The 22,233-nt window shown below is 30.4% G+C and overlaps 1 protein-coding gene across 1 annotated transcript; it reads left to right on the top strand.

The window, feature by feature from the left end:
- The first annotated feature begins 415 nt into the window (after positions 1-415).
- On the top strand, positions 416-21,797 carry LOC127278383 (MOXD1 homolog 1). Its single transcript, XM_051300090.1, has 10 exons — positions 416-1,443; positions 15,031-15,183; positions 15,794-15,970; positions 16,038-16,121; positions 17,282-17,471; positions 17,907-18,172; positions 19,430-19,848; positions 20,685-20,884; positions 20,995-21,125; positions 21,247-21,797. Exons 1-10 carry the CDS (start codon positions 685-687, stop codon positions 21,409-21,411), a joined length of 2,544 nt encoding a protein of 847 aa, XP_051156047.1. The 5' UTR covers positions 416-684; the 3' UTR covers positions 21,412-21,797.
- The last annotated feature ends 436 nt before the right edge of the window (positions 21,798-22,233 follow it).

Genomic DNA, 22,233 nt, shown 5'->3' with positions numbered 1-22,233 from the left:
GAGTGTACATATATATATATATATATACGAACAAGGGGCCTCTTTGCAACGTACCACTTAGTCTGTCGAACCAGTCTCTGAAACGAAAGCAGCAATAAAGTACAATACATATATACACAAAGATTGAGAGAGAAGAAAAAGAGAGAGAGAGAAGGAGGTTATACAATTTCGGCGGTTGGGGTTATGTTTGCTGCTAGGACGCCGCGCCACTTCTTTTTCCGCTGTAACCATTGCTTCTTATTCGGCCAAAAAGGCGTCAGGATTGGTTGCCTTCGGGGCCTTTGCCTACCGATTGGTAACGGGTAGGGCCCCTCGGGCCTTCACGAAGGCACACGAACTCTCTCTCTTTCTCATTCTCTCTCATTCTCTCTTTCTCTTTTACTTGATCTGCCAGGCAGGTAAGCAGCTGCTGTATACTGCTCGGTATCCGCAGGGGTAGGCAGGCCGCATGTTTAAATTAGTCCCGGCACAACTGTCGTGCGTACAACATGTACGAATCAACCATGAGAAACGAGCCCTCATCAAAGGACGATCTCGAAGACGAAAAACGTTGAAAAAAAAAAATACTTTTTATCAACAATTTTTTTTGTTTTTAGTGAAAAAGTAAACTATTTAAAAAAAAACCACCCCCCCCCCCCTCGGAAATAAATAATACCAATTGTGTGAATGTGAAAAAAAATAATAATGTTTCTATTAAGGGTAGTTTTGTTATTATCTGCCCATTGGGTAGTGAGTGCGGATTTATTGGATTTGTTTGTTGAACACATGGATGAAGAGATGAAAACACCGGAATATAAAAAACATCATCATAGAGAGCCATTGAGACAACGTATGAGAAATAAAAGAAGTGTTGTTGAAAGTCCTTTTTTTAGAATTGGTAACTATAGAAGACAGAGGCTTGATGTTGATGAAAATTGGAGTAAATCATCAAATCATAATAATAAAACATTTAAGAACGATGGTCTTGAATATCCAAATAAACAGGAAATGAATAATGAACAAGAACAATATGAATTGTTAAATGCAATTGATGAATTAGCATTATCAAAATATGAGAATAATATGAAAGAATTACCAATTAGTAAATATTTTCAGAAAGATATTTTAAAAAATCAACCGAAAATTGTACCGAAAAAATATTTTACCAATGAAAAATATAGAATTAAAGCTAGTTTTGATGTGATGAAACGAAAGAGAAGTGTTGAGGATGATGATGATGATGATGACGATGATGATATTAATTTTAGTAGAAGTGAAATTCTAGATGAAAATGGAGATGTTTTACTTGAATGGGATCCATCTGATGAGAATATTGTCACGTTCAAGGTCACTGCTAGAACATTGGGATATATTGGAATTGGCTTCAATGAGAAGAGTCATATGAAGGGTGCTGATCTTATTTTAGCTTGGGTTAATGATCACACACAGCAAATCAGCTTATTGGTAAGAAGTTATTTTTATCATATAAGACAGAATATTTTGAAAATTATTTATTTGCATGGTGAAATTAATTCTAATAAACATATTATTAATGTAGAACTAACAAATTTTTGAATTAAACATTTTTAATTGTTAGGCGAATAAAACATTTGATGCAAAAAGAAATCAAATTTGTTAGTTCTACATTAACAATAATCCAATTATTTTCATCATTTTTTGAATGCAGATTTTAAAATTTTATCAAACTTTGGTGCACGTATCAAAAAGATTATCGAATAATTAATTAATTATTAGAATGAAAATTATATAAAATATTATTCATATTTTTTTTGAATTTCCATTGTAGTAGTACTGTTTAAAAATTAATAGATCGAAAAAAACATTTCGGTTTTGTATTATGCTTTTGTCATAAAGTGATTTAGGAGAATATTATTCTGAATGAATGAATTTATATTTAAAAAAAAAATGATTATAATTGCTATATGCGCATTGATGAAAAGATGATCGTAACAAGCGATTCATTTACTTTCAAGGCACGAAGAACAAGATCAATATTATCTGTCAACAGAGATTACTTTTTTTTTTTGAAAGAAAGTGAAATCATGTTAGACCAGTTTTATCCTGTACTACTTGTATTTATATGTATCACTTTACCGGTTAATTTGACGATTGTCGATATACTTAACAATATCTAGAAATCATGATTGACAATAATTGAATTCTTCATTAACTGTACGATTATTATTATTATTTTTATTATTATTATTGACGAATTTTAATGTTTGAAGTAACCTAAAAGTTTCTATTGTAAGAAAAATGTTTAGATAACGGTCTGAGAGACCGCTATGGAAGTTTAAAGGTTTCATTTATTTAAATAAGATTATTATTCACAAAAATAAGAAGGATTAAAGAGATTTTGTAAAGAAAAGAAGAATGTTTCGAATTTCGATCCCCTGTCGCGGGTATATATAAGTTCTCAAGACATGGAGAACTTGTTGAGAAATAAAAGAGAGAGAAAGGGAGAGAAAAAAATAAGCGAAAACGAGTAAAAAAGAAATTGTTAAGAAAGAAAGGAGCAAAGTAAAGAAGATGAAGGTGAAAAAAAAGAAGGGATGAGGTGGAGTGAAAAAAAGTATAAAGAATCGAATAGCCAAGGAATTAAAGGAAGATTAAGAAGGCGGTCGGTAGAGAAAAGAGAAGTGGATGAGCAGGCGGAGAAGGAACGCGAAGAAGAGATTGCCAGAGTACGATCGAAAAGAACTTTAAAAAACAAAAGGAGAGGTGAGCTGCTTGACCGAGCGGTGATCGTACTATCGCTTTCGCGTCTTCGAAGAGAGAAAAAGAGAGAGAGAGAGAGAGTCGAAATCAAGGGGAGGACCGGTTGCACACACTATGCGCTCAAACCCACTGGACCCAACGAGATCAGCAGATCGATTGTATTAATGAGCTTCGTTAATTGGCACCCGCCTCATTCGATGACGATGAAGCCGTTTCGCGATATATAAAACCCTTCCAAAAAAAAAACCAACCATGATCCTCTCCCATCATCATCATCATCATCATCCGGTGTCATGAACTTTTGCAAAACTATTCCATTCTTCTTTTATAATTGTTTACTATATTCGTTTTAGTTCTAACAGAATTTGTTTTCCAATACGTTTCTGAAAAGGAGCAACAAATTTTTTTGGTTTGCCAAATGGAAGATTTTTGGAATACATTCTATCAAAATTTGTTTGGTCCAATGCAAATTGTTTCTTAAAAGAAGTAACAGATTTTTTTGGTTTGACAAATGGAACATTTTTTGCAGCATCAAAATTTATGACTCCTTGATCAAAATTCTCTGATTATGAGAGCAAGAGAAATGTTTTTAGTATGCTACAGAAGTAGCATAAAGTCCGCAAGTTCTTTTTATTCTACCAGTAGCAGATTTGTCATCTCAAAAATTTATGTACCATTAAATATATTGTACAAAGCAAAATTACTTGATGCAAACGGAAGCTAAATTCTTTGGTTACTGTATTTTATTTTTCTCATCCAAATTGTTTCCTACAGAAACAGAAATAACTGCAATTTAAAATTATAATCTAATTTGCATGAAAATTACACATTCCACGAATAGAGGCAATTCGACACCATATTTTGATCTATTCGAATTGTAAAATAATTAAATTTCTTTTTAATAGAGTTTGAATTGTTTTTTTTTTGCCTATATAAGATTAAATTTTGGACAAGTTTGGGAGTGTCTCGCAAAATTTTTTAATTGGAATTTGAGCCCAACGAAGTGGAAGAACAGCGTAAGCAAGAGAAGAAAACCAATGGAAGGTCAAAAGCAAGCCAAGGGAGGAACCTGCTTCGACCAGGTTCTCAGAATTCCTAATCTTAATTAAATTTATTTCCATTACGACTGCAGTCTCATGGGTATATATACAGATACCACACAGCTTCTTTAACAAGAAGAAATCTTTCCTTCTTCTTCTTTTTAGTTCGTCCCATCTTCTTTCAATGATGCACTTGCGTTATCATTCGTGAATGCGGGTTTTCTCAAACAGAAAGATAGACAAAATTAACTGTCGGCAATTTCATATTTTTTCAGTGGGAATATTTTTTGCTACTGCAGTATATATTTAAAACAAATTTTTTAAATTAAAATTTAATTTCATTGATATTAATTAGAAAAAAGGAATCAGTTTTTGATTTTTAATGACTCTTCTCATATATGTTCTTTGTGCCTCTGAGTATATATCTAAAATAGCATTTAAAAAAAAGGAATAAATGTCTGCGGCTGGAGAAGAAGGAAAGGATAAAATTAACGAACGTTGTCTCACCGACGAGATAAAGTCATGATAAATTTACATCTGGCCCATAGCAGAGGAGGTCCGCCTTTCTTCGGCACGATCGATCTGCCTTGACGTTTCGTTCTTGATCTTGACGAACTATAAAAAAAGAGAGAGAGAGAGAAAGAAAAAAAAATTACCCACACATATAATAGATTATACACCGTTAATGATGTAACTTGCTTGACAGTAAAGATACCCCAAAAGATTACACAAAAAAATTTTTGTTCATTAATTAACCAACAATTGCATTTAGTAATTCAAAGAAATCTATAAACTCAACTGATTGGTAAAAGGAAAATAAAAAAATCGTGTAAAAAGTAATAAAATACTTTATACAAATCTATACATATATGGTCAATAATTCAACAGTATTAAAAATATAAATTAAAAATTAAATCCAATAATTAATATGCAAAACGCATTTCGTAGTGACACCAGGTGGCTTCCCGAGATATAATCGCTGAATAAATAGAAGGAGGGCTTCGAATTCAAGGCATCAGTGTGGCTCTCCAAAAAGAAAAACTTATTCAATGTTCCATCTGTTGTTTTCTTTTTTTTCTCAATTAGAGATGTGGCTTCTCTTTTAAAAATTAAATATAAATAATCATCTAATGAGAAAATTTCGACTTTGAGGGAAAGAAAAAATTATTTCGAAAGAAATAAATTTTTTTTTAAGAATAATATTTTGCCATTAAAATTAGCACAGTTGCAATTCGGGATTCAACTTGTTTAAACGTGTTAAATTTTAAAAACTCCACATAGTTAATCTATTTTGCAACAGTTGCAATACACTTGAGCTACAAAACTTGTATCAGTTGGAATTCGGGATTCGACCTGTTTAAACGTGTTCATTGATAAAAAAAATTAATTTATTTTTAGTGAAAGAAAATAATTATTTTTTGTCTAGTCGCATATTATAATGGAAAAAAGTAAGAAATTAATTCTTATCGTTCATTGGAATCAAGAAGCAAAAAAAAAAAAAAGATAACAAATACCATGGTTTATACAATATGAAAAGATGTTTGAAATGAGTTAATAGGATCAAACAAAAGTATATATTACGATGCAAAAAAAGAAGTATTTGCCTTCTGGTCTTCTTGTAATCTAGGGTACAAAGTGGCGTCAAAACCCCTTTGTAAATTTCTCCCCTCACTCCCTCCCCCCCCACCATCCTTTTAAAGTAATTATAATTCAAGGGAATCAAGCGCGCTTCCAACGATCACGTGCAGCTCGCGTTCAAGGCCATCGGTATACCGGCTCGTGCACATATATTAACAATATATACTGGCACCCGTACGTGCGCTTTTCAAAGGATAACCATGCCCGAGGCCATATTTGCAATGATACGAAATCTCTTCAGGGCAAATTTATAAGCATTAAAAAAAGAATTTACAACTTGAAAATTTTATTAAATTTCAAAAATATATGGTATTTAATACACAGCAATGATAATTTTATGGTTTTAATGCGAAGTAACATTTTTTTTTATTTGTATATATACGAAATAAAAATTCATCTGTAACGAATTAATGTAATTAACATAACCTTAAACCTAACATAACATTCAAATAAAAGAACGTTTAGTGCTTTCTCGGTCTATTAGACCGGGAGAAAAGTACAATTTTTAGCACGCAAGGGTTTAAAGTATGTGTTTTTTTAAAGAAATCAAAAATTTTATTTTTCTTGTTTAAAATTTTTGTCTTAAGAAAAAGGATGATAGTAATGGAATCTTTAAATTAACCTCAGACGAAGGTTGTTGAACGATAATATTTCCGAAACGATTGCATTTGGCATAAATGAGATAAATATAGAAATTTTTTTTTTAGAATTACCTAACTGTTTTAATCTCCCAAAGGCGTTTATAATTAAAAGGAGTCTTGAAATGACCAATATAATTTTTTTTTTCCATCGTCTCTCTTTCTCTCATAACAGCTTAGACATCATTCCTTCCACGCTGATTTCACAGCTTTATCGCGCTTCTCAGCGCGCGCTAAAATCAAGAAAGGGATTTCATTCTTCTGTGGCGAATATTTCATGGATTAAGATTATCAAAGGCAGAACGGTTGCCGGTGTGAATTAGTTTTGGGTCCAACTTGGTTTTGTCGAGTTCGAAGGTCGTTTTTTTTCATCTTTCTTTCTTTTTTTTTTTTTTTTTTTTTTTTTTGTTACGTGAGTCCGCACGTCTTCATTTCTTCTTTTGAAATTACAAGAAGAAGAATTTGAAGGCCGGGAATATATAAGGATTTATTAATCCACATGCAAATATGTTGCTGTGTGCATTGATGTGTGAAAGCGACTTTTGAAAACTTGAGGAATATAAATTTTATTTTGCAAAATAGTCTGATGCTCTCATAGCTGTCTTATATGTATATATAAAAGAGAAGTTTTGAGATATGCTTCAACGATTCCTTTGATAGATGAGCTCCATTATTAGCACGTCGATCTATGAGCGTGCAAACCTACAGCGCGTAATCGAACCCACAAATCAAGCGCGTACTCGAGTTCGGCATTTTTTTTTTCTGAATGGTATTCTTGTTTCTAATCTCGTTTGAAAATCATGATTAAATCAATTTTGCTGAAACAGATCGTTATCAATTTATTATAATTGATTGTTTTTTTTTTTATTTTTTCTTAGTAACCGTTTCTAAGGAAGAAAAATTTTTTAGCAAAGGTTGCTAAAAATCAATTTACTTTCTAGGGTTAAAAAGAATCATTTTCTTCCCTAGGTTTAAAAATACTTTTTTTTGCTCTTGAATTTGGTTCCTATAGGATCGAATCCACATTATATTTTCTCTGGCAAAAAAAATGCCAATAATTCGAAAATCAAACAAACATCAAATTGAAATCAAACAAATATAAATTGAAGCAAATCAAAAATGAAAGTTTCCACTGTGGTTGTACGTCTTTTTTCATGACAAGTGCGCGGTATAATAAGCAAAAATCAAACCACAAGTGTACCTGATGTATATGAGCGCAAAAAAATAACTCTCTGTACACTTTCAATTCCATAACTTTTAACTTTCTTGTATTATTATTTTTCTACATGTTTTGCGAGAGAGAAAACAACTGGTTTCAAATAGCGATTTAAATCCCGGTTATTCGAGCCTTTTTCTCTCTGTCTCTCTCTCTCTCTTTCTTTCTCTCTCTTTCTCAGGGAAAATAAGTTGAAACTGGGCATTATAATTGTGTGGTACACCGCGTGTGTATATGTTTTTTCAGAACAGAAGGTGAAGAAGATCGAAGTGGGGAGGGTAAAAAATAAAGAAGAAGACATGACGAAGGATGAAAAAGAGCTAAAATCATGGGTAATGGGGGAAAAAAATAGAGGTAAAATCGCTAAGCGCGGTCCAGGGAGCGGTCGTGCATGCACCGTTGCAATTGGGAATCTGTCCATCCATCCCAAGTTCAACTCGTTGGGACCACCATCTCTCTCTTTCTTTTTTTTTCTTTCTCGCTCTTTTTTTTCTCTCTCTCTCTCTCTCTCTTTCTCAAGTGATGTTCGAAGATTCGCGTCGGGCCCCGCCACAGGGGGCGATGTCTGGAGGCCTTGACTGGACCCAACTGCTGCTGCCCCGAGGAGAATTGCAATCTACACTTTTCTACCATGTGTGAATTTCCACCTGAAGCTCATAAGTCAGGGAATAATAATTTTTAATTTAATTTTTCTTTTTAAACAATAGTTTTATTTATTAAATTTAGTTTTGTTAATTCTGTACGGATAAATTAAATAATTTATTTATTTTTTACTATTTCTATTTTGCTTTTTGTCTCTTAATTTAGTGAAGAAAGAAATCATGTTTATGATTATTTCCAAAGGGGATTGATTTTAGTTTTCGTTACAAAAAAAAAAACTGATTTTGCTTTTACATAATTGAAGAAAAGAACTTTTAATCGAGTAACATAACCTATAATTTTAGTAGGTTTCTTCAGTGTACGGCATATGGTATTACTAAAATTGAAAAAGAATTATTTTCCTCAAATAAGATTTTAAAAAAGAATTTTAATTGAATTAAATTATAAAAAAATTAGTTATTAATTGTTATCATATTAATTAGTAATTTTCCATTTTTCCCTCGTCTTTTACTTCATTATCCAATTTTAGTAAAAAATTTTTTTTTTATATATTAATACGTTATCATGCGGAAACATAATTCCACGTGGTTATAATTAGAAATCGTGCCCCAAGCTGCGTTTCAATGACAGCAAAAGCGAAAGGTTCAAGTGTCAGGCAATATCTTCATCGTTTCAGGGCGGAAATGTTCGCGCGCGTTTCGAATATAATCGACAAATCGATTATATCTATAATCGCGTGTAATCGGTATGCCAGTAACGGATTGAATCCGATAAAAAAAAAGAGTTGGGAGGGAAGAATCGCAAAACGGTATATATCGTTTAAAAAGGGGGGCATAAAAGCAAAAAAGAGAAGAAGGTTCTGTTCATTAACATATACCGGGAACATAATCCAAATGTATATTTATGATTTACGATTCCTATGTAGAAACCAAGTCAAAAATAAAATATATACTTTATACATATATATATGTGAATACACATATAAACATTATTTGTCTGCGATTCTTTTATAAAAATCTTGCAATGTTCATTCCGCGGTATATCTGTCTTTTCTTCTTTTGAAAGATCTCTGCAATTTTTTTTTTTTTATTTTTATTCTTTATTCCTTGGGATCTGCTTCACTCTTGTTATCCATTTTTTTCCCCTCTCTTCTTTCTCATCACTTTATCTTTTTCATCATTTGCTTCATATTTATTCTTGTTCAAAGAAACGATTCTTTTCTGACTTCATATATTTTTCAAGGATAAGGAATAATTCAATATTGTGCTGCCTGATTACTGACTTCCGAATGAAGTTATATATATTATGAAGCAATGGATATAGGGGGAAGGGAGGAGATATTTTGATAAAAAAAACAACAAACTTCAATACAGGAAAGAGGAAATTTTTCCTTTTTTTTGTAATCTAAACAAAAATAGGGATCAAAAATTCTTTTAATTAATGTAGAATTAAAAAATGTAAAGGAAGATTTATATTTATATTATTTTCTTCTTGCGGAATATTATATCTGATTGTATAATTCATGTTTGTGAACTTTTACCATCTGCAAAGTCGATTATAACTGAAAGCAATAAAGTGCTACGTAATTTGTAAGAAAAAAAAGAGAGCTCTAATATCGGTTTTCAATGTTCCGGTACCGTAACATTTTTCTTTTTTTCTAAAAAAAAAACATCATTTCTAGAGCAATTCTGTGTCAGTAATTACAAGGATCCCAGCCAATCCATTCAAGATCCTAGAAAATCGAGAAACCAACGTTTAAGACTTAAGTAATCGCCTTAAGGAAGCACGGAAGGTTATCCCAACCTCTCCTGAAAGGATGATGTTTAAAACTCCCTTCTGGTTTTTTACCGCAAAAATCTCCCAGCCACTTTAAAATTGCCATCTCTTTTAATATACCTATATATTTGTTAATACTCAAGTCGTTTCATTCTCGCAACATTGAAAATGACAGAAATTTTGAACATTTAATTTGTGTAATTCTGAAACAAAACGGAACATTGTTAAACGTTATGAAACAAAACGAATTCTGATAATTTTATTTTTGCCGGTGTGTAAATGTAGGGTTTGTAATAATTTTTTGTTCTTCTAAAATGGTCTCTAAAAAATATTCACAAATATACCAAGAAACGAATTTGCAAAACTTTTTTTTGCTGTTTTTTATATACTTTAAAAATGAAATTTTTTAAAACATTTATTTTTTATTTTATTCAGTGTCTAAAAATCACAACTTTCAGACAATTATGTTTGATAATTAGAATCAAAAGATTTTAATTATTCAATTAAATTCTTATTAAAAGATAATAAAAACAAGGGAATCGAAAGATATATTTACATTTTCAAACATATTGAAAAGGATTAGCAAAGTTTTTTTTTTTTGATGATGCTTGGTTAGTTTATTGGAGATATGTTTAGTGATAGCCTTACGCGATCGTTAAAAGAGATCACAATCAAAAAGTCGTACATTATTCAAAGGGAGAGAAAGAGATAGAGAGATCGTTATAACGATCTGGTAAATTAGTGTTGACGTTCTCACGAAAATTTTCCTTATCATTTTGCCATACATTAATTCAATGATTATTCCAAATACCGGCTCAATAAAAACGATTTAAAGGATATAACGACTTCTTATATACCTTAGTTTCTTTTAAGTGTTCTGCTAAACGACTTGATGGAGGATGGGAATTGAACAAACATTGTACAAGAAATAAATATTTATTTTATTTAAAATATATAAATTCCCCGTGCTATTAAATTTACCTACAATAATAATAAATAAACATATTATTTATAACAAAACATAAATTATTGTTTAATAATTAAAAATTTATTTTCTCTTTAAAAAAAAATTTTTTTTCCCCCAAAAAAAATGTATTGTACAATTGCAATTTTTAAATATTAAAAATTGACTGAATGATAGGAAAAAAAATGTCTGTCTGTCTGTCCGCGACTGCGTTCACTACCAAATGAATCACAACTTGGCACACTTCTTAAGTAACATAATATCCATAGCTAGTTCAATGACCATCAGTTTTTTTTTCTTAACCGGAAGTAACCAAGTTACATCATATATTTAAGGATTTGAAAATAATAATAATAAATAAGATCTGTTGTAAAAAAAAAAAATAATAATCAAATGGTTGACAGACAAAGGAGAAAAACAAGGAAAGTGAAAGATATATGGGGATAAAAAAAAATAAAGAAGGAAATCTGACAAAAGAAAGACGAGGTAGAAAAGAAACAGTGAGAGGAAGATTGAAAAGAGAGAGGTTGTCAGGAGCCCTGAGGGGAAAAAGAGAACGAGACGGAGCGAGCGAGAGGGAGAGAGAGAGAGAGAGAGAGAAAGAGAGAACGATAGTCTCCCTTGAAACACCTGGCTACCGTTCTTGTAGTGGCGCCTCGCCCTGCAGTCCTCATGAGAGAAATTCCTTCCTTTTTCTCGACGACGAGGTCCATGGGAACCGTTTTCAGGTTTGCGCAGGGATAAAGCAAAGCTTCACCAAGGTTTTCCTTTTCAAAGATCCGCAAAATGTTGAACCCAAAAACTTGTCTTCAAATCTCTTAAACTTCAAAAGGTGAAAAAAAATTATTCCTCAAAGTTTTTTAATTTCAAAAAATTATATTTTAGTCAATAATTAATTTTTTTAAAATACAAAAAAATATTAGGCAGTAAAATGACTTTTTTTATCACTAGGGAGTAAAATTGCCTCTTCTAGCCCTAGTGAGCAAACTCATTTCTAGACTTAGAGAGTAATAATGGCGAGAGTAATAATAACAAAATAAATTTTTTGAAAATCACTTAATTTGCCAGAACATTTTATTTGCAATTAACTATAATGAAGAAAAGAATATAAAATAAAAAATTTAATTAAAAAATATGAGACAAAAAAAAGAAGGTATCGAGAAAAGATTAATTTGACGGATGTGACGTCATGAATTGGTAACTATATGGTATATATATATATACGTTTCCTGTGGCCAACTCGTTTCAGAGTGCATTCATGTATTCCGAGCAGGTCTCATTCAATGACGAGTGGTGGATTGTGCAGAATGCGGTACACGATTAAAAGCAAACTACTCGTGGAAAGGATTTTGATTTTATCAAATAAATATATATATATATATTTTCGACACACTATCCGTCACCGGATACAACCTGATTTACAATCAAGATATATCTATATATATATATATACTTAAAAATAAATAAAAAGGAAATTTAAACAATTTTAGCATACGTAATTAAACACTTTTTTGCATTGTTTAAAAATTATAATTTAAATATTTCCAACTAGCATTAGTGTTGCATAGAAATTTTCTATGAAACTCCTATAGTTAACGATTTTACGCACTAGTATCATAAATAACTATTTTACTCCCTAGTGTTAAAATGGACAATTTTTTTCCCTTGAACGAAAAAAAACATTTTTAATCAATAGAAATATTTTCTTTATCAAATAATAAAAAAGCAAACCTATATAATATGAAAAGAAAAAATCATTGCGTTTGCAGAAGAGTAAATAGTAAAGAGTACAGTGACCCCGCCTTCTTTGCTGCCGCGTTATTTATATATATATATATATATTTATTTAAAAAAACCTTGAACCTGAAACTGTTCTCAGAACTATTAAAAGGATATAAATGTAATTAAAAAATGTATATTCTCGCGCATACAATCTAGCAATTAGCGTGTGCTTGGGTTCGTGTACCGATCAAATAACTGAGATTATTACTTTTTCCCTTTCCTGATGTGCGCATGGTATTCATATATATATAGTATGGTGCGAACTTTGCGTGTTCGCATTCTACTTATCACTGTGGCGCAGTCAAATGACTGTCATATAATTATGTCACTGACAGTTACTATGAACACGTAATAAGATCTCGAAATTCATTTTAGCTTTAGGCGCATATTTCCAGTGAACATAAATTATAAGTTATACAGTTTATAGTATATATATATATATGTGTAATATTGTATATTAATTGAATAATAATAAGTATATGATAATAAATTCCTTACATTTGAACTTGACGCGTGTAAATTCAAAATTTAATTTATTTTCTTCACTCGAGGATGTAAAGTAGATATTTTTTAAGGTTTGTAGTTACTATAGTAACGGTAACTAAAAACTATAGCTGGGATTACCATATCAATGTCATGGAACTGTAACCATAGTAACAATTGCTATGGTAACGGTTACTATAGCAACGGTTACCATAGCAATCGTTACTATAGCAACGGTTACCATAGTATCAATTGCTATGGTAACGGTTACAATAGCAATAGTTACTATAGCAACGGTTACCATAGTAACTAATGCCATAGTAACTAATGCCATAGTAACTAATGCCATAGTAACTAATGCCATAGTAACTAATGCCATAGTAACTAATGCCATAGTAACTAATGCCATAGTAACTAATGCCATAGTAACTAATGCCATAGTAACTAATGCCATAGTAACTAATGCCATAGTAACTAATGCCATAGTAACTAATGCCATAGTAACTAATGCCATAGTAACTAATGCCATAGTAACTAATGCCATAGTAACTAATGCCATAGTAACTAATGCCATAGTAACTAATGCCATAGTAACTAATGCCATAGTAACTAATGCCATAGTAACTAATGCCATAGTAACTAATGCCATAGTAACTAATGCCATAGTAACTAATGCCATAGTAACTAATGCCATAGTAACTAATGCCATAGTAACTAATGCCATAGTAACTAATGCCATAGTAACTAATGCCATAGTAACTAATGCCATAGTAACTAATGCCATAGTAACTAATGCCATAGTAACTAATGCCATAGTAACTAATGCCATAGTAACTAATGCCATAGTAACTAATGCCATAGTAACTAATGCCATAGTAACTAATGCCATAGTAACTAATGCCATAGTAACTAATGCCATAGTAACTAATGCCATAGTAACGGTTGCCATAGTAATTAATGCCATAGTAACGGTTGCCAATCTACATTATAAATCAAATTTTTATAATTATTTTCAAATATAAATACATTAAATAAAATTTTAGTCCACCTTTTTGATAGGTCAGAAGTTTACCAAGTAATTAGGAGGAAATTAATTATAGAGAGGAAGTCGATGCACTTGAAAGGTTTCAAACCAACCTTATCCTTCCTTCCTTATTAAAAAACGAAAAAAAAACAGATCTTGTGTATCTTTTAAGGTCTTGAACGAAGCCTCAACCTTCGTTCTTGGCGAGTACGCCTCTCTTTTATTTCTGAATGAAGTTCATTGCATCGAACATATCTATGCATAGAAGGAGAGAGAGAGAGAAGGAAAGAAGAGAAAGAGATAAAAAAAAGAGAGAGAGAGAGTTAGGTAAGCGTGACGTTGAAACGCCCTATGTATTCGCTGAGCATGACGACTGTTGGCAATTATTTTGGATTCATTACGAGCAGGAAGGCAACTTCCCTTCTTGTTTAGTACAGATTCTACAACTACTACTACTACTACTACAAAGAGAGGATGATGGAAAACTATAATATTATGGGAAATGAAAATCAACGAACCCCAACGAGCTGATAAACGTTTCTTCATTTCTTTTTATATATATATTTTAAAGGGATGAAGTTGATTATTGCGTAAATGAGAATAAAGAAATGAAGAAAAGACGATTGCCATATAGACGATGAAGAAAAAAAAAGAAGAGGAATATATATGTTTTCGTTACATTCTTCTTGGGGTTATTCACTCTCGCACAAAAGCCAAATGCATATCGGATCTTAAGATCTTAGAATTTCGTGGGATGTCTCGAGTTTCGTGTGTTGTTTGAAGACAGTAATAAAATTTCGATCAGGGGAATTCGATTGCGATGTTCGTTTCTCGTTTCCTGCAGTCAAAAATAAGCATCACATTTTTTTTTTTTAGTATTTTTCTACTTTTCTTTTACATTAAAATATTTTTTCCAAAATATAAGAAAATATAAGAAAAATATTATCATAAAAAAAGAACCTGGATTGAAATTCAAAATGAGTCCAATGACATTTAGTGGCACCATCTACTTGACACATTTTTGTTGACGCTACTCAAAATGAATAGCGTACTCTTTTTCAGAACTCAAATTTAATTTTTCAAAAATAATATTGTAAAATAATTATTTTATTGTGATTCTAATGATGCACTTTTTTTTTTTTTGCTTTTAGGATTCTCACGGTCTTGAGGAGTCAAATACTGCACCAGTGACGGATGTATCTCAAGATGTTGAAATTGTCGATGGCTATCAAAATGAAACTCACACGACGATTATATTCTCGAGAAAGTGGGAAACGTGTGATCCAGAGGATAAGCCATTAAATGTAAGGCTTATTGAAAAAAATTTATTTTGTCAAATTGTCAAAGATGACATCATCTCACGAGAAAAAAAAAATTCTTCTATAGCATTCCTTAAAAAAAAAAATTAGTTTTTATTTTTAGTTCTTTTTTTAAATAATCTTTTTTTTTCATTTGGAAAAGTTGTTTTCACATATAAAGAAATTTTTTGCAGATTAAGAATTTTCGAAAAAAAAGCAAACTATATAGAAATTAGAATATTTCGCGAGAACATTCTCTCTCTTTTCTTCAATGATTTATATTTCGTGTCCGATTGGGAATTTCTCAGGGCCCTAAAAGACCCTAGGAGGGCAGGAATTCCCGCGGCGACATTTAGGCGTTTTAGCATGCCGTCCTCACCCTTTGAGACAGCGGGATGCCACCGATTTAAAAGCTCGCCCCAAAAGAAATCGGGGCCCTATTAAAATACTTCTAATCGAGTATCAAGCGCCTCGATTATATACTCTCACTTTTCTTCTTATTATTTCTATTTTTTTTTTTTTCCTCTTTAAATAATAACTTTTGTTCCCTTTTTTTTTATTTAACCCGAATTCTTTATGAATGCTTCTTATTCTAGATATATATATTTAATTTCAGGGTGATACGATTAGAGTACTTTGGGCAATTCATCCCAATGATCCTGAATTAAATTCGGCAGCTTTTCATGGTGAAAAACGTGGTGGTAGGGCCCTACGACTAAAGGCACCTGCACCACATCCACCACCACCACCCAGAAGTCCTGATGTACAATTCTGGGATATTAAACTCAACCAGGTTTGTAATTATAATTTTTTTTTTGCTAAAAAAGGAATACTTAAAAATTTTTAAAATCTATTTTTAGTTTGCTGTTTCCGATACAACGGACACTGAATATTGGTGCAAGATTTTTAAAGCTCCAATGATTGAAAAACATCACATGATTGGGGTAAGTTGATAATTAGAATTGCAGAATTGAATTTTTACAATATTCTTAAAGTACCAAAAAAAAGTATCACATTAAAAGATAAAGAAATTTTGAATCACAGAGGGAGCATTGATATTTGTGTAAAGTAACGCAGCGCCGCCTAGTGGCGCTTATAATAGAAATAAGGGCGGGTTTTTTAAAAAAATTTTAAATTTTACGTTTTTGCATAACTGCTATATAATAATTATTATGCATTAAGAAAATAAAATTAAAAACAAAGTTAAAGCAATTATTTTTCAGTTATTTTTTTTCTTATATTCAAAATTTCCGCGTCAATTTGAAAAATAAAAGAACGATGAGTAACTTGTCACTAAAATGGAAAGAGACACCTGACTCTTTCGTGAAGTGATGTCACACATACCTATAAATACTAAACTCGAAAAACGTTTACGGACTGTCAATGAGATATCACACGAAAAAAAAAGGGGAAGGATCAACCCGTTCTCGATCTCTTGCTTTGTCCACTTTTTAGAATGCTTAATGTACCTGAGCTAGTCTCTCTGTTATCTTTTCATCGATGAGCGTTAGGCGATCTTTATGATCCATAAATTATGTCACACTTTCTTGTAAATCACTATGCCAATGCTTGAAATTTTTCACTACAACATCAAAAAAAAAAAATTTAGAAGAAAATTTTTTCTCTCTATTGAAATAACAGCTGCCGAAAATAAAGATTTTAATCGGATATAAAACAGCAAACATTTTTTTTTCCTTCTATCGAGAATAAAAAAATTAATTTTAATTGGTTACTCATCTTTCAATTATTAGCGGAATTTAAAATAAAATACCTAGTTCTTAAATAACACTTTTATATATAATAAATAAGTATGTATATATAAAAAATATATAAAATTATAAAATATTTTAAAAATATATAAAACAATGAATTATAAAGAGAAAAAAAAAAGAATTTTGAACTATATAAATAAGTAATTGGGTCATTAAGTGAAACCGTGTACATCGATTTCCCAGGAACTACTTTTCGCACCAAGTTCTGAATTCCCTCACTTAATTAAAGACAGAAACTGGTTTCGAAGAAGTTGTGGTAGTTAATCAACTTTTTTTTTTTTTTTTTATTTTATTCTTCATTTTTTTTTTCATTCATTTTTTTTTTTTCACAGTACACTCCACTTGTGGAGAAGGCGAATGAGGCTCTTGTACACCACGTGATTTTGTACGAATGTGTTTCGACTTCACCGACCCTTGGAAAACATACGAAACTTGCTGGGGCGCATTGCTATAGTCCAACGATGCCAAGAGAATGGGAATCCTGTCTGCAACCAGTACTCGCCTGGGCTCGTGGAAGCAAAGGTAAAGATGAGAAAGAATTTTTTTTCACAAATTCAATTCATTTTATTTTCAAACTGAATGTAATTTCTTCATTCAACTTTCTCTCTCTCTCTCTCTCTTTCTTTCTTTCCTTCTTTCACAAGACCACAAAATTCGATCATGATTGAAGAGTTCATTTACCTCTCAAAAAAGAAACGGGAAACCAAAATTATTTTTTTTTTTTGGTAAACATATCTCATTTGAAAAATTATTTCGTACATAAGAAAAAATTTTCAAATTTTACCGAACTGTTCTGTAATTTAATTTTAAAAATGCTTTAAAGAAACGGAAGTTGAGAAATATGTTGGTAATTTACAGAACAGTTCTGTAAAAAAAAATTATTTTTTTCAAATTCTGTAAAATTTTTAAAATAAAATATTTTTTTTTATGACGACAAAAAAATTTTTTTTTCTTTAGGAGAATGGTTTCCTGAACACATTGGAATTCCAGTGGCGGAACATAAAGAAGGAACATATTATATGTTGGAAGTTCACTACAACAATCCGGGTCATAAGAAAATTATTGATAGCAGCGGTGTGAGAATTCATTACACTTCTAATCTTCGTAAAAATGAAGCCGGTATTCTCGTTGCTGGAGTGGCTGTGACTCCTCTTCATGTGGTTCCCCCTCGGCAGAAGAAATATGCGACTGCTGGATATTGCACTCAAGATTGCACAAATATGGTAAAAATATATCTATAATGGTTTTGAAGATAATTTTTATTTATTTATTTATTAATAATATTAATTATAAATCTTATTATTATCATTATCATTAATAATAATGATAATAATAATAATAATAATAATAATAATAAATTTTTTTAAATATTTAAAAATATTAAAAAAAACTATTTTTAAAAATTACTTTTTGATATTTTTTTTTGATTTTTTTAATATCTTTCTTTTTGTGTGAATTTTTCGTTAATTAACCGCAGAAAGCATATTGTTGTTTTGTTTTATTTATTGTACAATTAAAATTAGAAACACATCCGCAAAGTTGTGGAATTAAAAGATAGCATAATAATCATTAAGATGGTGAGTTTATCTCACACATTAAAAGGAGAAATGAGCAGATTTTTTTTTTTTTTTTTTTGTAAATGTATATATAATTATTTCCCACGACAATCGGAAACGCGTATATATATATATATATATGTGTATATCCATATATGAGAACAGAGAAAGATCATTGTCAGCAGATTTGAATCTTTCTTAAGTTGAGAAGTTGACTCATAATAACTTATCACTCATTATGAATTCTAAGAAGGTCGGTCCTAGTTCTTCTTTTTTTTTCTTCTTTTTTTTTACATGACCTGACTCACTTTGCAATGCGACAAGATTTTTAAACGTTTTTTTCTTTTTTTTTTTGGACAGCTTTTTCATCAAAAATCTATTTTATATATATCACGATGATTGATAAGTGAAATCTTTTAAATCTGTGTTTTTATATTTTTATTTTAAATATTAAAAAGAATACTTAAAAAAAAAATGTACAATTTTTGATATGATATTTTTGATAAATTACATAATTTTTGCAATCTTAAATTTATCTGATTTGCAATTAACTTCAAAAAATTAATACCCGCAATTAAATCTATTTAGATAAAACAAAAACACTTTTACGATTAAGTTTAGCAAATAAATCTAAACAAATATTATTAGAATAATAACTGATATTTTATCGTTGAAGTGTTATTTACTTTATATATCTATATATAAAAAGAGATTAAAAGATTTTCTTAATCGGAAAACTAATAAAACTACTTAAAATACTTAAAAGTATATAAATCATTATTTAAGAAAAGAATTTAAAAAGAAAGAAACACACACATGAGAATGTTAAAAAAATTTTAATTCTAAAATAAAAAATAAATTATTTAAAATCTATTATTGTTAACAAAATGTCTGATGATAATTTTTATTTTTTTTTTAAAACAGATGTTGCCGAACAATGGTGTAAATGTTGTGTCAGTTGTTCTTCATTCACATTTGGCTGGTAGAAAATTGAGTTTAAAACATATTCGAGAAGGCAATGAACTGCCACCAATTGTTCAAGATAATCATTTTGATTTTGATTATCAACAATCTCATACATTGGAGAAAGAAGTAAAAATTTTACCCGGTGATGAAATTGTCGCTGAATGTGTTTATGGTACACTCGATAGAAAACGACCCACATTGGGTGGTTATGCAGCATCACAAGAAATGTGTTTAGCATTTGTTGTTCATTATCCAAGAACAGAACTTGCCGCCTGTTACAGTATGACACCTGTAAAAGATCTTTTCAAAACATTGGGCATCAATACATTTAAAGGCATTTCAATGGATCATCTTGAAAAAATTTTCCTCAGTACTGGGTATATAAAATTTTTTATTTTTTCAATTTTTTTTTCTAAATTTAAATTTAGAATTCAATTACGTTACCATAGTAACGGTTGCCATGGTAACAGTTGTTATGGTACCGGTTGCTATGGTACCAGTTTCTATGGTACCAGTTAATGTGGTACCAGTTGCTGTGGTACCAGTTGCTATGGTACCAGTTGTTATGGTACCAGTTAATGTGGTGCCATTTGCTATGGTACCATTGCTGTGGTACCAATTGTTATGGTAGCAATTATTATGGTACCAGTTTGTATGGTACCAGTTGCTATGGTACCAGTTAATGTGGTAACAGTTGCTATGGTACCATTGCTGTGGTACCAGTTAATGTGGTACCAGTTGATATGGTACCAGTTGCTATGGTACCAGTTAATGTGGTACCAGTTGCTGTGGTACCAGTTAATGTGGTACCAGTTGCTGTGGTACCAGTTAATGTGGTACCAGTTGCTGCGGTACCAGTTAATGTGGTACCAATTGTTATGGTACCAGTTTGTATGGTACCAGTTGCTATGGTACCAGAATAATGTGGTACCTGTTAATGTGGTGCCATTTGCTATGGTACTATTGCTGTGGTACTAGTTAATGTGGTACCAGTTGCTATGGTACCAGTTGCTATAGTAACAGTTGCTATGGTACCAGTTAATGCGGTATCAGTTGCTGTGGTACCAGTTAATGTGGTACCAATTGTTATGGTACCAGTTGCTATGGTACCAGTTGCTGTGGTACCAGTTAATGTGGTATCAGTTGCTATGGTACCAGTTGTCATTAAAAATTTATAAATTTAAATTTAATTAGTATGAATTTTTAATTTTAGATTTGATGCTTTGGCTCTGCCAACTTTAACGAAACAACAGCATTCAGTGTATCCGGCTGTTCAGCCAAATGATAAAATTGATAAACAATTGGTGAAAGAAGCAGAATCTGCTTTAAGAGCGTTGAGAGATTATAAAGAAGCTGATAATAATGATGAATTATTTTCAACTCTTATTATAGAGGAACCTTCCGAATTTAAAGGTGATTAGAAATGAGATTTTTACCTAATGGCAAACATTAAACATTTTTTTTTTTTTTAATAAAAAAAGTTTTAATTTGTAAAAATTTAATTTAATATTTTTTGTTTATAGGTCGTACCTTTGCAGAGCATATGCTAGCTATACCTTGGACGGAAGAACTTCTTTCAAGATCTATTGAAAAAAGTTTATATCACGGGAAACATATGACGTTTTGCAGAATGAGAAACGACAATCTTGCTATGGTAAATTTTATTTAATTAAAAAAAAAATTAAGTAGGAAAAAAAATATTTTTTTTATATATTTTTCGTTAAAATATTTAATATACAAATGTATAATAATTTTTTAAAATTTTTTCCTTACAGCCTGCAACAATTCAAAGTTTTCCAAATTACACAACACTACCCGAACCGAACAATACATTTTGCTCCGAAATGAAAAGACTATCAAGCTCTGTTGAATTTTCATCGTCAAATTCATTTCTTGTGATTTTCACATTAAGTGTTTCACTATGGTGGAATTTTCGTTGACAAAACAAATTTAACAACGAATAATTTTTGAAAGCAAATTCGCTTTTATTACTGTGTATATTTTTCAAAACTGTAAATTGGCTCTGACTTATTTATTTTCTAGTTATCGAGAGTATTTTTTTTTTTTTATTTTTATTTTTAACGTATAGTTAAGAGATATTTTTGCAATTATATAATTGGTTGTTCGAAACAAACCGAGAAAAATTGTAAAAAGAAATATTTTTTTTTTTAGGATAAAAATGATTTTAAAAAGAAGAATCTTTTTTATTTAAAAAAAAGTCAAAATTTTCGAAAAATTTTGTATTTACTGCGTTTTTAGTTTGTACGTCGATATGTAAATATATTTATGTAAGTATCGCAAGTGTAAGTTTTTTTTTTTAAATAATCTTTTGTAATGCGTGTTTTGTATAAAATAAAAAAAAAACGAATTTTATAGACAAATAATTGTATTTTGATTTCTATTAATTAATTTCCCTAATTATAATTTTATTCTACTTTAAAAAAAAATTAAAATTTTGTTTTTAAAATTTCTAAATTGTAATTGTAAAAAATACTATTACAAATGGAAGTACATATGAAAACAATGTATTACATTTTTTTTTCTTATAAATAATTAAGAACTTATATCTCATCTTCAATTTATTTTGTTAATTAACAAGATCAATTTTTATTACTGGTTGAATCGCATGCGTCAATAATTATTAACCTTTAAGAAAGAAAAGGTTAATAGAAGGTAACTGACATATAAATAAAAACCGCAAGTCTAATAAAGTAATAATTTTTAATCTAGAGATGTGAATTATACTATTTTCAAGAGTAAAA

This window comes from Leptopilina boulardi, unplaced genomic scaffold (assembly GCF_019393585.1).
Source record: "Leptopilina boulardi isolate dan_hultmark-lab unplaced genomic scaffold, ZJU_Lbou_2.1 LbouV2_202, whole genome shotgun sequence".
Taxonomy (NCBI): domain Eukaryota; kingdom Metazoa; phylum Arthropoda; class Insecta; order Hymenoptera; family Figitidae; genus Leptopilina; species Leptopilina boulardi.
Note: the sequence above shows the minus strand (reverse complement) of the source record. Positions and strands in the feature narration are given on the sequence as shown.

Coding starts and splice junctions, on each gene's coding strand:
- LOC127278383 (XM_051300090.1), top strand. CDS start 685: ATGTTTCTATTAAGGGTAGTTTTGTTATTATCTGCCCATTGGGTAGTG. Junction 15,971..16,037: donor GGGATATTAAACTCAACCAG/GTTTGTAATTAT, acceptor ATCTATTTTTAG/TTTGCTGTTTCCGATACAAC. Junction 19,849..20,684: donor AAAATTTTCCTCAGTACTGG/GTATATAAAATT, acceptor TTTTAATTTTAG/ATTTGATGCTTTGGCTCTGC.